At 48.2% G+C, this 17,398-nt stretch overlaps 1 protein-coding gene across 2 annotated transcripts in view; it reads right to left on the bottom strand.

The window, feature by feature from the left end:
* LIPG (lipase G, endothelial type) overlaps nt 1-17,398 on the bottom strand; it is a 50,541-nt gene continuing 33,143 nt past the window's right edge. For both annotated transcript variants that reach the window (XM_031441936.2, XM_010990160.3), the window contains exons 4-10: nt 16,501-16,612; nt 11,267-11,488; nt 9,117-9,359; nt 8,294-8,414; nt 7,166-7,384; nt 4,326-4,430; nt 1-2,086 (exon numbers count right to left, since the gene is read on the bottom strand). In XM_031441936.2, the coding sequence (XP_031297796.1) occupies nt 2,065-2,086; nt 4,326-4,430; nt 7,166-7,384; nt 8,294-8,414; nt 9,117-9,359; nt 11,267-11,488; nt 16,501-16,612 (1,044 nt within the window). In that variant the 3' untranslated portion in view covers nt 1-2,064. The remainder of the gene's footprint in view (nt 2,087-4,325; nt 4,431-7,165; nt 7,385-8,293; nt 8,415-9,116; nt 9,360-11,266; nt 11,489-16,500; nt 16,613-17,398) is intronic.

Below are 17,398 nucleotides of genomic sequence, written 5' to 3'. Positions count from 1 at the left end.
TTTTATTATTTCACTATTAACAATTTTTAATCTTGAAATGGGTTAATCATAAAGTAAAAACTAACCATATATTTGTTTTTATACATTATATACACTTGAGAAATAAATAGTATTGTAAGCATTAAAAAAAAAAAGCATCATTATGTACAAATAAGGCTTCAAGCCAAATGTATAAATACAGGACCCACTGGGGATTTGATTCCCAAGGCTTCTGTTACTAAAAGCAGAAGCAGAAAGTAACCAGGATGCAGTCAATAACAAACTCTACTTTGGCTAGAAATCACAGAAGCAACAGAAAAAGCATTCCATTGGATTGAGAAAAAATACCTTGAATTAAGGTATTTGACTGGTCATGTCTTCAGAGGTTTGGCACTGAACAAAGATACAACTTTGGCACAATACAGATTAAAACAATGCCCTTTAAATACCTAAGCACAGAGAAGATTGCTCTTCACCACCACCACCTGGCATCACATCTCCTTCCAAATTAACCTCATCCATAAAAATCCAAACCACTTGGCACTCTCGTTCTCCCGCTTACATATCAATAAAAGGGTTTAGGGTTTTCTGGATGGCTCTGAAAAAGAGTCCCGGTTTGTCATATCTGGGGCATATTGGTGGGAAACGATGTAGAAGTCTTGATGGAGTTGCATAGATGATAACCATACCATGGGCATTGCCTCCAGGAGGGTCTGGGTCCTTACCTGGCTCCACCACCAACTTGGTATATAGTTCTAGGCATGTGGCCAAACCTCACTAAGCCTGGGTTTTTGTAAAACAGAGATAATAGTAACTGCCCTTCTCACCCCCTGTTGTGAGTCTCTAATTAAGTGATGCATGTTCAAATCTTTAGAAAATTATAAAAGGGTTCCTCAGATATCATGTATATCAATTCAAATCGAGATCTAGAATTGGAGGCTTTTTGACAATGCTCAACTCAGAAAAGATACTCATATGAGAGCAAGGTATTTCAAGGAGGAAAAAAAACACTGCATTAATTAAATCTTGGCACCAGCTGTGTATGACAGGTGCTGGTTTCTGTATAAACAGCTATGTATAACCTACGTAATATCTTCCAACTTCCTACACGGAAGAGGTTTTGCTCTGAAGCAATCACATTTGGCCATTGGTCACCATTCTGGCCCCAGCACATCTGATACTCTGCTTACCACTCTGCTGGTGATCAAAGATGTCACGCTTAAAGGGGATGCATGTTAACTAAGAAGAAATAGGTCGAAATCACTTAACCCTCAGGGTCTTCAACTCTTATATCCTGTAGCCTTCCCAGTGCCCCGTGTGCCTTTCATCACATGCATATTCATGGATCATCTCAACTCGAAGGGAGTTTAGACATCTTAATCCCCTTGGGTTTCAAATGAGGAAGTGGTCTGCAGCGACTTACTAATGTGTCTACGGCCACGTGCTAATTAAGTTTGAGTGCTTAATAAACATCTGTCCAATTAAAAAGGGAGCAATGGGAAAATAAGAAACCCAATGATGTGTGCTTCAGAGAGTGAGTTGGGGAACAGGATGGAATGTCTAAAAGGTAAACAGTACATTTAGCCGGTTATCCAATTGAACCCCAACACCAGCAAGGGCCTCCTCAGACCTACTCTCCCGTCCCGGGTGAGTAAGTCCCAGGTCTGCCATCCTGACACGAGTCAGCTTCCAGCAGAAAGACCCCTCACGACAACTCAAGTCAGGTCAGACAGCCGACAGCCTCCCACACAGAGCCACTCCAGGGCCAGGGTTCCTTGTCAGGTGAAGCACAGGCTCCTCTGGTCACTGAGAAACCAGCCCGAGGTGCACGGAGGCCTGGCATTCGGCTGTTTGCACACAGATCTGGAGTTAGCGCTATTCTAGAGCAGCAGCAGGAACAGCAGGAACAGCAGTGCGTGGTCCGCTCCAGCGAGAAGTCCCAGCCATCACAGGAGGCCAGGTGCTGGGCCCAACAAGCAGGCTCTTCCCAGGGCTCCAGCGTCAAGAGGGGTCCTTCCAGCAGGTGGGTCCTCAGCAGTAACGTTCCTCCATGTGTTTGGAAGGCGGGGGCCCTTGCTGGCACCCTCAGGAATGCTCCACGGTTGGACTGAAAGGAACCACGTGGAAGTGTGATTCATTAGCTGGCATAGCAAACACGCAGCTCTGTTTACCTCAAGACCAAGCTTTCTTACATACCTCATCACACTCTTTTATTGCTTCCCTTTCAGAACAAATGGAGAAGGTCCTGAGTGTTCCTTCCTCCTGCTTCCCCATCAAGCCACAGATTCACTTTAAGAAACACCACACTGGAGCCCACTCGGGGTTCCTAGTTCCATATACCTCAATGCTGGCATTTGCAGATTTTGCACAACACTGACCCACAGCAGGCACACGCACACACAGGCACATGCACACACACAACTGCAGAGAGAACCATCAATGCCTTGCTGCTTTGATCTGAAATACAAGAGACCCTGCAGTGTGGCAGGAAGAGGGCAAGGCAGAGTCAAGAGATCTTGATTCTAGTCTCAGCTACACTGATGTGCCATGGGACCTCTCAGAACTTCAGTCTCCTTCTCAGTGAACAGGTGAACAGTATCCATGTCAGCAGAGAGAGTACTCAAGGGCTAACATGTGACTAGGTGTTAATTTATGACTTGGGTTCCCATTATTTTCTGCTCCTTTAAGGGTAAAGGAAAGGATAACTTGTTTTCTCAAAGAGGTATTATGAGGCAGTTACAGCATTCTCAACTGTTAAGAAGTTCTGGAGCAGAAAAGAAATATATAAGAATAAGGATAAGCACAGGGACATATACACAAGATCTTGTGGTAGCTCACAGCGAAAAAAAAAAAGTGACAATGAATATATGCATGTTCATGTATAACTGAAAAATTGTGCTCTACTCTGGAATTTGACACAACATTGTAAACTGACTATAACTCAATAAAAAATGTTAAAAAAAAAAAAAAGAATAAGGATAAGAATAGCAACCCTTCTTGCAATCTTCATGGCTGTTCTGAGGATCAATGAAATTAATACATATGGCAGCATTTGGAAAGGTATAAATTTGAATACAAACGTAAAGAATTAGAATTATTATCATAGTAGAAAATCATATAAGCCTACACTAGACTGAGTCACTTAATTAGATGGGCAGTTTTCAGAATCCCACAAGTCCTGTGATCACGGAGTTTGTGGTCACATTGATGTTCCTGAACAGGAGACAGAGCAGCTGGGATGTAGGCTGGTCCTCAGGGTTGGCAGACAGTTAATCACAGGGGACCCCAGCATGGGTGCAGCTGCTTGATAATTGATACCCACATGAAGGAGAGGAGACTTCTCTGAGCAAGTGGTACCTCCATGCTCAAGAAAGAGCACGGGCTTCAGGGTAAACCAACCTGCTTCAAATCCTCACTCTGCCATCCCCCATCGGGGGACTGGGAAAAAGTGACTCAACCTCCCTGAGCCTGGGGTTCCCTAACTGTTCACAAGCTCAATGATACCAGCATATTGGGCCTGATGATAAAAGCAAATGAGATGATGTGTGGGGGGCACTGAATGCCGGTGGGTACACACTAAGTGCTCAGTGCATGGCAGCAGGATTATTATCTAGTACCTTGGATGGGGCAAAGGGTGGAGGCTCGTGGGGGGCCATCGCCCTCCTCCACAGCAGGCATTTAGGCTCAGAGGGTATGTGACAGATTCCCCTTTTGGATGTACCCATTGCCTTATACCATGAGATCAGCCTTCCCCAATTCTGAAATAGTGAGACCCCAGCATGGAGCAATGGGGACACTGAAGCAAGATGACCCCTTGGTGGCATACAGAGCCACACACACGAGCACTCCTGCTTCTCAGCAAGGGGGACAGTTGCCCACAAATATCCACCCACACCAGCCTGGGTTCCAGAAAACCTTAAAAGAGGACTTCATCTGTGCTTCTCCCTTACCTCCCACCCAACTCTCCAGTCCAGCCTAGTGCCCAGAAGGAAGCCCCAGGAACTTCCCTCAGCCCTGGCCACTACGCAGAAGTTCGATCTAAGATGGGGACGTGGGTGCCAACTCTGGGGACTTAGTCCTGGAAAGACCTCATTCCAGCAGGACCATGGCTGTGACCCTTACAGGGTGAGGTAGAACAAGAGGCAAAGGGACACTCACACCCTCCACCACCCTGTCTATCCCACTGATTTGTCTGTCTCCTTCCAGCAGAAGATCAGCTTCATAAAGGAAGGGACTTTGGTCTGTTTTGTTCATCGCTATGTCCCGAGTGCCCAGACTCATGTCCAGTGTACACTAGGGGACCCGTCAACATGCACTGCTTGAACCTCTGAGAAGGTCCCGGTTACCTGGTTTCGTTTTTCATTCCCCAGCCATCCCGACACTTGTGAAACCAGAGCTCTTGGCCAGGGGCTATGCGGGTGCTCTCAAGATCTTCTACGCAAAAAGTCAATCTAGGAGGAAAAAGAAACCACCAGTGAAGCCAAAAGTCCAGGGGCGGGGTGCACATGGCTGCACCCCGCATCAGCCAGACGGTGCCTTCAGGATCTGGGGTGGATGGAGCAAGGAGAAAAGGGAAGTTTTCATCATGCCAATCCTGACTCAAGAAGCTTCAGAACTCTCTGCTGCTGCTACGAGCACTCTAAACTGTGTCTCACTTTGCCGTCTCCCACGATTCAGCTCATACAGCCTTTAATCCCACCCCTCCCCCTTCTCCCCTCTGCCTACCCAAAAGGCTGGCTGCTTTCAAGGCACAACCTCTCTGGAGGGTGTCCCGATTGTCCAAGACCTTACTAATCTAACCCTCCCTTGACCTCCCAATTTAATAAATAGGCACATCCCTATATAAACGTTGCTTTTGTCATTTCCATTACTTCTTATGGCACAGAGTTCATTACAAAGGTTGTGTCCTATTCCAACACATTATATCCCGCCCTGAATAGCGTGTGGATTCCCGTGGACTGTAAGCTCCTTGAATGGAGGAACTCCAGGTGCTTCCAGCACAGTGTTCAGAAATATTCACTGACAAGTGTCACTGGAACTCAGCTGTGAGTCAACATCAAAGATTCAAGAAACAGACAACCAAGATCACAGGAAGAATCAGTGGGCCGATAACCATTTCAACTATAACTTAGAGCCAAACCCTGAGCGCTGCCCCAGCTTCGGTGGTGTGTGGTCAGCATGATCCTGTGACCGGTAGACGTGTGGGATGCCTGACCCTGATGCTTACCAGCAGGACAAAAGCCACATTCAGAACAGCTTTCAGAAGCTTTATCAGGAGCCCAGACAGCCCATAAACACCCACCACACTCATAATCAGGAAATACAAATGAGAACAGTAGGGGACCAATTCACACCCAATGGAAAGGCCAGAGTGTGCACCAAATGTAGGTGAGGAGGAAGGGGAGAGGGAGCTCTTACTCTGTGGCTAAGACTGAAAATTGGTCCAACCACTTTGGAGAGGGATTTAGTAATATCCGGTCCAGCTGGAGAATACATATACTATAGCCCAGTTATTCAACACACCCCAAAGAAGCCCTCACACACGCACACAAGTCAGATGTCCCAGGCTGTTCGTCTCAGCATTGTCTATGACTGCAAAAATGCAGCAACGACTCAAAGGTTCAGCAGAACAATGGCGAAACTATTGCTTGCACGATGGCGGTTTACATGTAGGAGTTAAAGGAGAACAGACAAGATCTATACGTATTGGATAAACCTTACAGTGTTGAATGGAGAAAAGCAACTTTTAAAGGGATAGGTCCACTCATGTAAATTTCAGAAGCAACCAAAACAATTCTATAGGTTGTTTATAGATACAAACAGAAGTAATGAAGGCATAAATACCATGAAGGAGGGAAACACACCAACAATAGTTAATGTCGGAAGATTAGTGCATTTGGTTTGGAGGGGGAGGAATCAGATGGGGGAGGGCCACAAAGGGGCTTCAACTCTCTTTCCAATGTTTTCCTTTTTAAAATCTTGTATCTGAAACCAATATGAAAAATGGTTTACATGTATTAAGTCTCGGTGGTTTATAAAATTTGAAATGTTTTATAAAAATGATCATCTTTCTTAAAAAAAGAAAAAAAAGATCATCTTTCTGCTACCACACATAGGTTCAGGCTGCACTTACAAGTGCCAAGGGAAGGGAGAAGACACACAATTATCCAGACCACAGCCTGGGTACTAACAGCTCCCCCCCCCACAGCTGGCACACCACCCCCCGCAACCCTGCTCCCTGCCCCAGTTCACAGGTTTCTAGACCAGAGTCACTCAGACAAGGGACCCAGGCCTCCACTCTCCTCTTGGCCAGCTACACCATAGGTGATGGATGGACACGGGACACGGGACACGTGAAGACCTGCCATGGAGAAAACACCGGAGGACATGCACAGGGGATGGAGGCTGCTTCCCGCCGTCCCAACATGGCAGTGACCTCCCAGAGGTCTGCGGAAGGACTTGGCCAAGAAAACCTCCTTGCTAGACAGAGGTCTCCCAGGTTTCCCTGGCTTCCACGTAGACAGAAACTGCTCAGAGAGCCAAGGCACGGTTTTAGGGGCTGGTAAACAAAGGTGTGGATTTTTTGTGCAAGGCTTAGTCAGCAGACATGGGGAAAATGCCAGCTGGCATGGCACTGAGGAATCTCAGTTACTTGACATTAGGACCCCACCCATGTCCTTGAGTCGGAGCCTCCCAAGGACAGGTTTAATGCTCCGAAAATTGGATGCAAGGGAAACCAGGTCCCCCCTGCAGACCTCATTTGTGCAGGCTCCCTAGACTTGATAGCCTGGTTTGTTCTGAAAGGGAGCAAGCAAAGACTTTTGGTTGCATGGACCCCAGAGCGAGCAGATTAACAAGCAGCACTCCTAAAGAGCACTGTCCAGGAGAAGCTCCACTCCTCCAGGCTGACACAGGGCTTGGCAAACGGGACAAGGGCTGGATTCGAGCCCTCGCTGGCCCACCCCTTTCAGCTGAGGGCCTGTGATCAGGGCACAAGCTGCACAACAGTTGACAAGAGGCCTTGATCTGGAAATCACTTTTCTCTGCACGGGGTTTGAGGTTTTGCCAAATGCTCTAGATACAGAAGGCTGGAAGGTGCGTGCTAAGCAAAGGAAAGGATGCTGCCGAGCACACGCCTTCTGCTGACCATTGACACGGGACAGGAAAAGGGTCGTGGGGCACTTACTTCCGCTGGGTTTCCCCAGACTTGACCCGGATGCGCCTGACATTCAGCTCCCGCTCAGAGTTGCGGGGTTGAGTCAGGTAGCTGCGAAGCTCCTTCCACAGGCTGTACCAGGACTGAAATGTCCCCTCCCAAGTGAGTTTGATCTTCAGGAGGTCTCCCAGGTCCTCCTCAGTGTAGACAAGGAAGGTGTTGGTGGCATTCAGCCCGATCTGCTCCACTCTGTAAAGGGAGGAAAAAGCTGGTGTCAGTCCCCAGCCACCTGGAAAACTGCAGCACCACTTGGGGTGACACGACAGCAGCACTTGCCCCCAGCAGGTGAGAGAAATGAGAAGGAGGTCTCCCCCATGCCTGCCGCGTCCCACTAGCAGGACCAGGTGGGAGTGCAGCTCTGCTTCATGCAGACCTTGCCCATGGCACCCCAGCTTCTTATCAAAACCCTTCCTGGGGGGGACAGGAGCATCTCCCCATTTAGGCTACTTCCTAGGGGGGAATAGGACCAGGAAAGGACAGACATGAGAAAGCACAAAGAAGACACGTTTTCACTCAAGAATGTCCTCTTGCTCTCAGCCCACAGGCATCCTTCTCCCTCAGAGCTCCCAGCCCCTTCTGCCTATCCCTTTCACTTGGCACTTGGGGGAGGCTGCCTCACCCCATTTGTGTGCACAACTGTGTGGGCATACAAGCCTGGTCCCCCCAGTCGGCCCCGAGCCTTGAAAGCGAGTCCTCTGATGACATTACTTTGCAATCTCAGCATTACTCAGCGTGGTGCTTTGCACCTTGTAAGTGCTCAGTGGCTGTGTACACATTGCTATGTGCCCCTCCCACAGAGAACTAAAAACGGGCCAGGGATGACGTTTATTAAGTTCCAAATTTCCTAAAGCCTCAGGAATCAGGCATTGTCTGAGATGAAACAGCAAATTCTCATGCTTCTGATTCATCCCAGGAGCTCCCTCCCAGAAACATTCTGAATCAAGGGCTCAGCAGAGGATATAAAGAAGAAGAGAGGAACCACGCATCTCCTCCCAGACTACACTCTCCTGCACTTGTCCGCCCGCGACTGCGCTCTCTCTCCTTCTCAAACCAACTTGTGCTCTGTCCTGGACCCAGCAAAGGAAACACATGACTTACATTTCCAAAGGCAGACTCTGGGAGTCTGCATTGGTGCCGTAAAGGGTGACATAAAAGGTGGGTTCGATTTCTCCCGCGTTCTTATAGCTGAAGACGTGGATTTTCATCTGATAATGATAAACTGCAGAGACAGCAGAATAAAGACATGTGTGAGCCTGGCTTGTCATCATAGGGCACCCTGACCCAAACTGAGTCACCCAGCACAGTGAGTTTTTAGGGACTGACATCCTCTGGGTCTAGCCCAGCCTCTACCTCCCTCTGATCTCGTTCTGCTTGATGGTCTGAGAGGTCACTGCAGTGCAGAAGAAGGAGCCCTAAACTTGGGGTTTAGGGGAACCTTTGGGGGATTCTGACCTAGATACTTTCCAGCTGTGTGACTTTGAATTAAAAACCAAGGTATTAACCTCTTGAGCCCCAACCTCCTCATGTGTAAAATAACATCCATAATACCCACAAAACCTTCTGGTTTTATAACACGTTATAAAAATGCAAGGCATCATTTTGATCTCTTGTTGGTCCTACCTCAAACTATGTTGACAATCAAGTGAGAAAACAAATATGGAACAGCTTTGAAAAGCTAAATGCAAGATAGAAATTTAAGATACTGATATCGTGATCCTAGAGTGATGCTTCCCACCACAAAAGAAGTCCCTATTGTTAATTTTTTGAAGATTAACTTTACTAGGGCATGCACAACATAACCAGATTTGCAATGACTTAAATTAACTGCTGGAATGTGTCCTGTTCTACAACGTGGTATTTAGAAGGAGGAAAAAAAATAAAGCTCCTCCCCCAGGGCGACGTGGATGGGGACCGAGGTTACCTCTGAAAGGCATGCCCGCCCGGGTTTTTAGGTACATTTTGCTGTTCCTCTTGTTCCTCGTTTTCTTGGCGTTGTAGCCAATGCTATTACAACGGTTCTTCCGGCAACTGAGACAGATGCCCTTTTTGAAGCGGTTGGAGTCCGTGCACTGGAACGCGAAGCTCGGCTTGTCCTGGTTCACCAGGGAGTCGACAAAGAGGTACACGGCACGCTCGTGCTCACACTTCACCCCCTCTGCGATTGCTGGGGGAGGGAGAGACGGAGACCGTCAGCACGAGCTGCTCCTGTGGGATTGGCCCCCTCGGTCAGTAAGTACCGAACACCTCGTCGGTGAGAACTGCATTGCATGTCGCTGTTCGTACGCTTGTTTGTGCATTTCTTAACCCTTGCCCAGTGATGTGCTCTCAGTAGGACTGAAGGCCAGTCCTGCCACTCAACTGCTTGCCCTCCAGGTAGGAAGACAGCTCTGAGTCTTACAAAGCAATAAAGAGCAAGAACGAACACAGGACAAGCACTTAAACAGGGTGATGGAGACCAGTTGTGCAGCAGAAGTCACTGTGCCCTGATAGAGTTGTGTGGTCACAAAATGCTGGAAATGGATCAGATGCTAAACATCATCTAGTCCAGGGCTCAGCAAACTAGGACTTGCAGGCTGGACCCCTTGTCGTAAAGTTTTATGAGACCATAGCCACGCTCTTTCGTTTACCTATTGTCTCTGGCTGCCTCCACGTTATGGCAACAGAATGGAGGTGTTGAAACAGAGGCCATATGGCCTTCAAAGCCTAAAATTATTTACTAGCTGTCTTTTTAAGAAAATGTTTGCCAACCTCATTCTAGTCTAATTCTTTCAATTATAGATTATGACCCTAATGCCCTTAGAGGTGAAGTAATTTGCTCAGGGTCATGCAGTCAGTTGTTTGCAAAGTTAGGGCTATAATTTGGATTTTTCTGGTCCATAGTACATCATTATGCCTTATAACCAGAGGCTAAAGCCAATAGTTTCAGTAAATCCTGGCAACTTAAGGAAAATTTGTCAAAGCCACCTGTACCCCTTTCCCACTTACACCACCAACCTTAAGAAATGCCATCATCTGATTCCCCCTGAGGCAGGGCTGAACTCCTCTTGCAAGGACCCCCATGCCCTGCAGGGTCTATTTGGATATTATCATATTGGGAGAGGGCAACTTAAGACTGAGTGACAGAGTGGGACATCCAAAGAGCAGAGCATCAGAGTGGAGACAGCCAGCCAGGGCCAAGACTTAGAGATGCTGTCAGATGCAAGGCAGTGAACAAAGGAGAAACCCAGCCCATCAGTTTCAGCAGCAAAAATTCAGTTTGGCCCAAGTCAGCTGGGAAAAGGCTTAGGCATTCAGGAAGATAAATGATAAGTGAATGGAGAAAGCATCTTGATTATACTTCTTTAAAATGTCATAAAAAATTAAATTATAGTGCATCCATGCTAAAGAATATTATACAGCCTTTAAAAAGAATAAGGGGGAGGGTAGAGTTCAGTGGTAGATTGCGTGCTTAGCATGCATGAGGTCGTGGGTTCAATCCCCAGTGCCTCCATTAAAATAAATAAATAAAACTAATTATCCCCCCCAAAAAAAGAACAATAAAAAGAATAAGGTAAGTAGATCTGTGTGCTCTGATGTCTAAGAATATCCATAATCTATATTAGGGCTGAAAAAGCAAAGTTGCAGAATAATGTGACTTTTAAAAATATCACACACACACACACACACAAATGTGCAAAACAAAAAGACTGGAAGGATACACACACAATTGCTTACATTGGCTACCTGTGGAGAGTGAAAGCAGGAGTGGGAGGTGAGGGGTATTTTTACGTTTTGCTCTGTGCAATTCTACAATGCTTGGTTTTTCCCCCAAGGAACATGTATTTCTTTTGTTATAAAACAAAACTGATCAATAATAACTATGACCTTAAAGCGTAAGAAGGCAGAGCAAGGACCATGGGAAGGCTGTCAATACGCTTGCAGGGTGATGCGCTGTAGGATGAACAGTGCTGGACGGCCACTGTGGTGGGGAAGTGGGAATAGTGAAATGGATGTTGTAGGGAGTACTAACAGCTCTGGCTGATTTAGGAGGAGATGTGATAAGAGAGTCAAAACAAATGAGAAGGAACTCACTTCCATATGCAATTGACCCCAAGACATCATTGAGTCCACAGCCCGGCTGGAAGTCACCCCCGTTGGGGTAGATGTCAATGTGACCCACAGGCATCTGAATCCCAATACTCAAGCCAAAGGAGCGCGTGTAGGTGTGCAGGACATCCACGAAGTCCGCATCGTCAGGGGACAGCCTCTTGTGGATGTCCACTCCTTCAAACATGGGCCCAGCAGGATCCAGACCTGCAGCAGAAGAAGGAGCCAAGACCCGCTGTGTCAGGGGCACCGAGGCAACGAGTTGTGATGGAAAGCTCAGTCGGCGAGTCAAGATGAAGACATCCCTGCCCTGTGAATCGTGATCAGTGTGGTGCCCGCTGGAGAGGTATTTATGCTTTCTTCTGAAGCCTTCACCTATCCTGACAACTCGCTGGCTCAGTAAACTGGCCACAATGTTCAGCGGACACCTGGCTCTGAGGAACCGTGCCCTGCCAGAACTGGAGCAGTTCTAGAAAGAACACGGGCTGGCTGAGACTAAGCCACTTCTGCCATTTATTCTGCCACTGAGAGCCTTCACAGCCTTAATTTTAGCATAAGTTTGACAGAATAACTAAGCTACCTACCCTTCTGGAGGGAAGACTCATTCTCCCCAAACTGAGCTCGTTGTATTTGGACTTAACTCTTTCCCTTCCTTTAGTTCTGAATCAAGCCTGGGGTAGATAGTAAGAGAGAGGGTACCCCAGCCACACTGAGCATCCATATTCCACGCCTCCAGGATGCCTTGCTTTTGCAGCCGCAAAAAGAAACCTTTTCGCCTGCAAATGTTCTGCATTGACAGGCAAGCAACACTGCAGAGAACACAGGTTCTCACATTTGATACAGCACGAATATCTCTGGGGAGCTTCTTACCAGTTCAGATTCTGCTGTGGAGCTATGAAAAACTCGGGAAGGACGCACAAACCCCTGTATTATCTGTTACCTGTGTGTACGTGTGATAGGGAGGAGGGCAGGGCAGGAACTGGGAAGACAGTGACAAGAAGAGATACTTTCACCATCTTTCAGCCTTGAAACCACATGAATGTAAAACCACTCCAAAAATAAAAAGAATTTGCAAAGCATAAAATGCAGATTCCCCGACCCCTGAGAGATTCTGATTGGTAGATCCGGTGCGAAGCCCAGAAATATGGGTTTAATCCCCAGGTGATCCTAAAAATAGCTGGTCTGTGGACCTGATTTTGAAAAACAGCTCCATGCTTGAGTACAATCTATAGAATGGAAACTTAATGTCTCAATTCACACAGATCGTGTGAGCTGTGAAGAGACTAAGTGCTTGTCAGTGTAAATACTTCCTACTATCATGAAGCTTAAGTAACCATTGGAGCTGGATTCATCCTAACCTACAAGGCTCTTTGTTTGCCCTACAGACACAGAGAGAGGACCTGGAGAAAGTTAAGAAAAGATTACATGCAGAAGAGGAAGGGGATTTGGTTAGTCTAGAACCACAGTTCTCAACTGGGAGGGATTTTGCAATATTTGGCAATGTCTTGAGACATTTTCGGTTGTTACGGTTGAGGGTGAGGGAGAGAAGAAACTGCTAACATCTAACACATAGAGGCCAGGGATGCAGATAAACATCTTACAAGGCACAGGTCAGTTCCCACACAACCATTATCTGGTCCCAAATGTAAATAGTGCCGAGGTTGAGAAGCCCAGATATGGAAACACCAAGGGAGGGAGGAGGTATGACCAAGAACAGAGTTGTGAAAGCAGGAGACGGGAAACAGAACAGTGTTCCCCAGACCCCAGCGCGATGAAACCAGGAAACACACTGTCAAACTAGAGATGGGGTAATTTTAGGATAAACAAAAGGCAGGGCTGTTGTCCAGAGTAGACAGGAAACTTGTAGAACTCACTTGTCATGAGAACTGGTAGAGACTGAAACGCGAAATCGTTTCTAGAGAAGTTTAGGAAAACGTATGAATGACGGAGGCAGAAAGGGAGCCCAGGCTGCCTGGGGGCTCATCTCTGGCCCAGGACCCAAAAGAAAGATGGCACAAATAGGGGGGCCTCCCAGAGTAGCCCAGAATGACTTCTCATTGGTTGCAAGGACCACGATACTGACACAGGCAGCCTCTCACCGTGTCCCCTGGAATAAAAGAAAGAAGGAAAGAAGGAAGGAAGGAAGGAAGGAAGGAGGGAAGGAAGGAAGGAAGGAAGGAAAGGAAGGGAAGGAAGGAAGGAAGGAAGGAAGGAAGGAAGGAAGGAAGGAAGGAAGGAAGGAAGGAAGGAAGGAAGAAAAAGAAAGAAAGAGAGAGGAACATTCTGCTTTGCAGCCAGTGAGAGAGGGGCTCTTGTATTGGTGAACAAAAGTCTCCACCAGACGGTCAGTGCCATGGAAACCAAGCTGGGCTGGAGGAATGCAGGCGGCTGACGGGTCTTCTCGAAAGGCCGGCTGGCAGGCAGGCTGACCCAACCTGACACACAGCCAGGACCCGCGGACTCTGGGGACAAGTTGCACAATTCACTTGTTAACTAAGAATGGGAGGGTGAACGTATCCCCTCCAAAAAGAGAAGTTGGAGAATCACCGCTTCCTTTCAGTCAGATTCCTCCAAAGGTGTCCTGTCCAGTAAATGGAACACACACAGGCATGCACACGCATACACACTCTTGTATGCACATGAACACACACAGGGAAAGAGCAGGGCAGAGCCTGCTGCACTACAACAGCGACCTCATCTCTCCCAGCGGAACAGCAGCAGCGTGGTGCAGGGGTGAGGTGCACGCTCTGGAATCCAATGGCCTGGGTTCGAATCCCAGTCCTGCTCCTCGGCATGCAAGACGTGGGGCCCGTTACTTAAGCACTGAGTCCTAGTCTCCCCATCTGTAAAATGAAGCCCAAAAGATCCTCTTGCCCAGATGCTGTGCGGCTTAGAGATGGTGTGAAGTACCACTCGCTGGGTGCTTGACAGTTGGTCGTATCTAGCCCGGAGCCTGCAGGGTGGACATGTAACTCATGTTTCTTGAATGTATAGATGAATCTGCTTGCTTATTTATTTATAGCTCACAAGACACAAGTTTAATTAGAAATATACGACCTCTTCCTCAGTGTATCACGGAATTCCCTCAGAAGCCTAAGAAGGTAAAACTCCAGCAACCCCAGTCCACAGCTCTCCGATCCGAGCAAGGCTGGGGTTCAGGTACCCCCCGCAGGCCCAGGTGAAGGACCTCTGCGGGCCTCTGGATAAAAACATCACTGGCCTCAGGACCCCACGCAAGCTGCCGTCTCTGCTCCTCTTACCAGTCAGGACCACCGGGTTCCCAGACCCTGGGAAGTCTGGGGAGAGGGCACAGGCTTCCCCCATCAGACATGCGCAGCAGCGTGCGTCAGGTCAGCCAAATACCCTCTGAGGTGCTGCCTGGCAACTGGACAGAGGCCGCTCCCTCCTGTCATGCTCACCCCGGGGCCCCCACTCCACAGAGAAAGGCCAGAGGGAAACGCTGTGCGCAGGACACGGCGGCCTGACGCTCCTTGCAGACGGCTGATTAGCATTCTGTCCGCAAAGCCCGCATCTCAGCAGCTCCCACCCAGACAGGCCGGGGGAAGAACTGGAACACGCCCACCAGCCCCACCACATTTCAGATTTAGAAACAGGGAGAGGGAGGAGCTGCAGCTTGTCCTTGTTGCCAAGGACACTCCGGCCCCGGCGCTCTGGTAGGGATCTGGCGTTCTGGTGGGGACCTCGTGTGTGCTGCAGTCCCAGCACAGCTGGCCTGGCTCTGCAACGCCACGCCTCTCCCTGGGGGCTGGGAGGGGCGCCCAGACAGCGGAACCCACAGGGGCTGAGGCCGAACCGAAGGGTTTGCTCCAGCAACGGGTTAATGAGCAGTCACGTGTGGCCGGACGATCACTGCCCGTTAGACAGTGCAGGCCAATTGATAATTAAAAAAAAAAATCCATCCGTCCTGATAATTTAAAAAAAAAAAAAAAAACGCTCTCAAGCTGTGCTGAATCACATAGTTGGATTTAGAGGAGTGTGTGTATACTCATTAGACCTAACCCTGGGGACAATGGTTGGAGGAAGGTCACTAAAACGTCACAAATATATATATTTTTTCTTTCTTTTTTCTTTTTTCTTTACTTTTCCTTTTTTCCACAAATAAAAATATATATATATATTCACAAATGTATATATTTTTAAATGTACCTTACCAGCTTGTTGCTGAAACCTGAAATTCTACCTTTACTAAATCATTCTTTAGCTAAGAACTTCCTTCTACCTGAGTCCTGTTTCAAAACGAAAACATTGCCGGGAAAGAAATTAACTCTTTCCTTTAGGTTGCACCTTTAATATGTGGGAGGTGAGGGAGAAACTGGGAGAGCAGACAAATAAAAGAATCCCGGAAGGGGGTAAAAGCTCAGGGCAACAAATTTGCCCTTAATTTTCACCTCACAGAAGCCATATTGCATGTGTGTGTTTGAGGGGGCCCCACACTGGGAAAGAAAATCCTTCCCAGTTTTTGTAATCATTAAATGATCTAATGATTTAAATCAGACTCTCACATCAAAAGGTCACCAAGATGGAAAATCCGATATTCTATTGACAACCTGGGTACCAATATCAGAAATGTCTCTTTAATGACATAGTTTAACCACTGTTCCTAAACAGGTAGTTATCCCTGATAAGAATGCCAGCTAAACACTGGAAAGAGGACGTTGGCGGGTGAAATACGAACTAGAATTCAACCACAGTCCACCACTCATTCCTCTCCCTTGAGGTCCTGGGGTACGATGGGCAGAGGCTGGAAGAGAGCACCAGTTCACAGGCCAGGCTCGGCCCCAGCTCTGCCCTTGAGTCTTATGTTTGCCCCTGGGTGTTACCTCACCTGCTGGACTAGAACAGTGGTTTTCAAACTGTGCTCCCTGATGCTCTGGGACCCTGAGACCCCTCCGGAGAAGGGAGAGGCCCAAGTAACAAGGCTAACACTGCCCACAAATGCCCAGCTTCACCCAAAACACCTCCTCTATGTGCTTCATAGACTGGGGTCCTGCTCAAGTTCAATCTGCAAAAAGGGCTCTTGACTAAAAGGAAAATTTGAAAAGCCCTGGGTTAGATGTTCCCTAGGTGTCTCCCAAAGCTAACCCTCTACGGCTCACTCCAGCTGCCTCTCTGGGTGCACTCTGGTTCAGAAAAGCCAGGTGGGCGCAGCGGCCGAGGGAGCTCTGGCATCAGCTGTCAGCGGAGGAAGCAGAGCTTACCTGTGATTCTGCCCACAGTGCCTTTCACGAAGTTGCCCGCGTATCCAGCCACGTGAGCGCCAAGGCTGTAGCCAATCAAGTGAACATTCCCGAGAGAAAAGTCATCCTGCCCCTGCAGAAAGTCACAGGAGTATGTGAGTGAAGAGTGTGGTCCTGAGCCTGCAGGGACACCACCAATTCAATGTCAGTCATGCCGGGAAAGAGACATGGGAGCCGGGGCATGGCTGGCACTGCTGATGGTGCAACACAGATGGGATACAGCCAGGTAAGGGGAGATGAAAAGGACTTGGTGGCACTTCAAATGCCAAGCTCTGGGGACAGGGTGGAGGTTGTGACTAGGAGCTGCATACCTGAACTTTCCCCTACATGTTCCTGTTTTTTCTGGCAGTATCCAAGGGGGGAGTGGGGAGGGGAGGGGTGGCAGTGTGGAGGTCAAAGCCACCAGACTCACTGGAAATTAAGTGCCACCCACAGCCCGCCGCAGGGTACTTCCTGCCTGCCTTCTTAGGCCCAGGAGCTGCCGATCTCCTCACCACAAGCCCACCTGGGACCCCAGAGTCATGGGCACTCACACAGGTACCCAGACAGGTATACCCAGTCAGGGCACTCAGCTGGGGGCACGAGGAGGCGGGGATTTGACCCACAGCTCAGCAACCAAGCTCAACAAAACTACCTAAGCAGAGGACTGAGGGACTGTTCAAGAATCCTGACCAGAACTCGGCCAGAATTCACCAGATTCCCTGGACTTTTCTAAGGAAGGTCATTGCCCAGATAATTGGGTCACTTTGCCAGTCTCCTGTTAACCCCACTGACCGTAGGCACATCATTAACCTATAAAAGGGAAATTTTATAGGACCTCAAGATCTGTTTTCCATACATATTTTATGCAAGGCATTAG

Source organism: Camelus dromedarius, chromosome 28 (genome assembly GCF_036321535.1).
Source record: "Camelus dromedarius isolate mCamDro1 chromosome 28, mCamDro1.pat, whole genome shotgun sequence".
In the NCBI taxonomy this organism is placed as follows: domain Eukaryota; kingdom Metazoa; phylum Chordata; class Mammalia; order Artiodactyla; family Camelidae; genus Camelus; species Camelus dromedarius.
The sequence above is the reverse complement of the archived record's forward strand: the minus strand, read 5'-3'. Positions and strand labels throughout refer to the sequence as shown.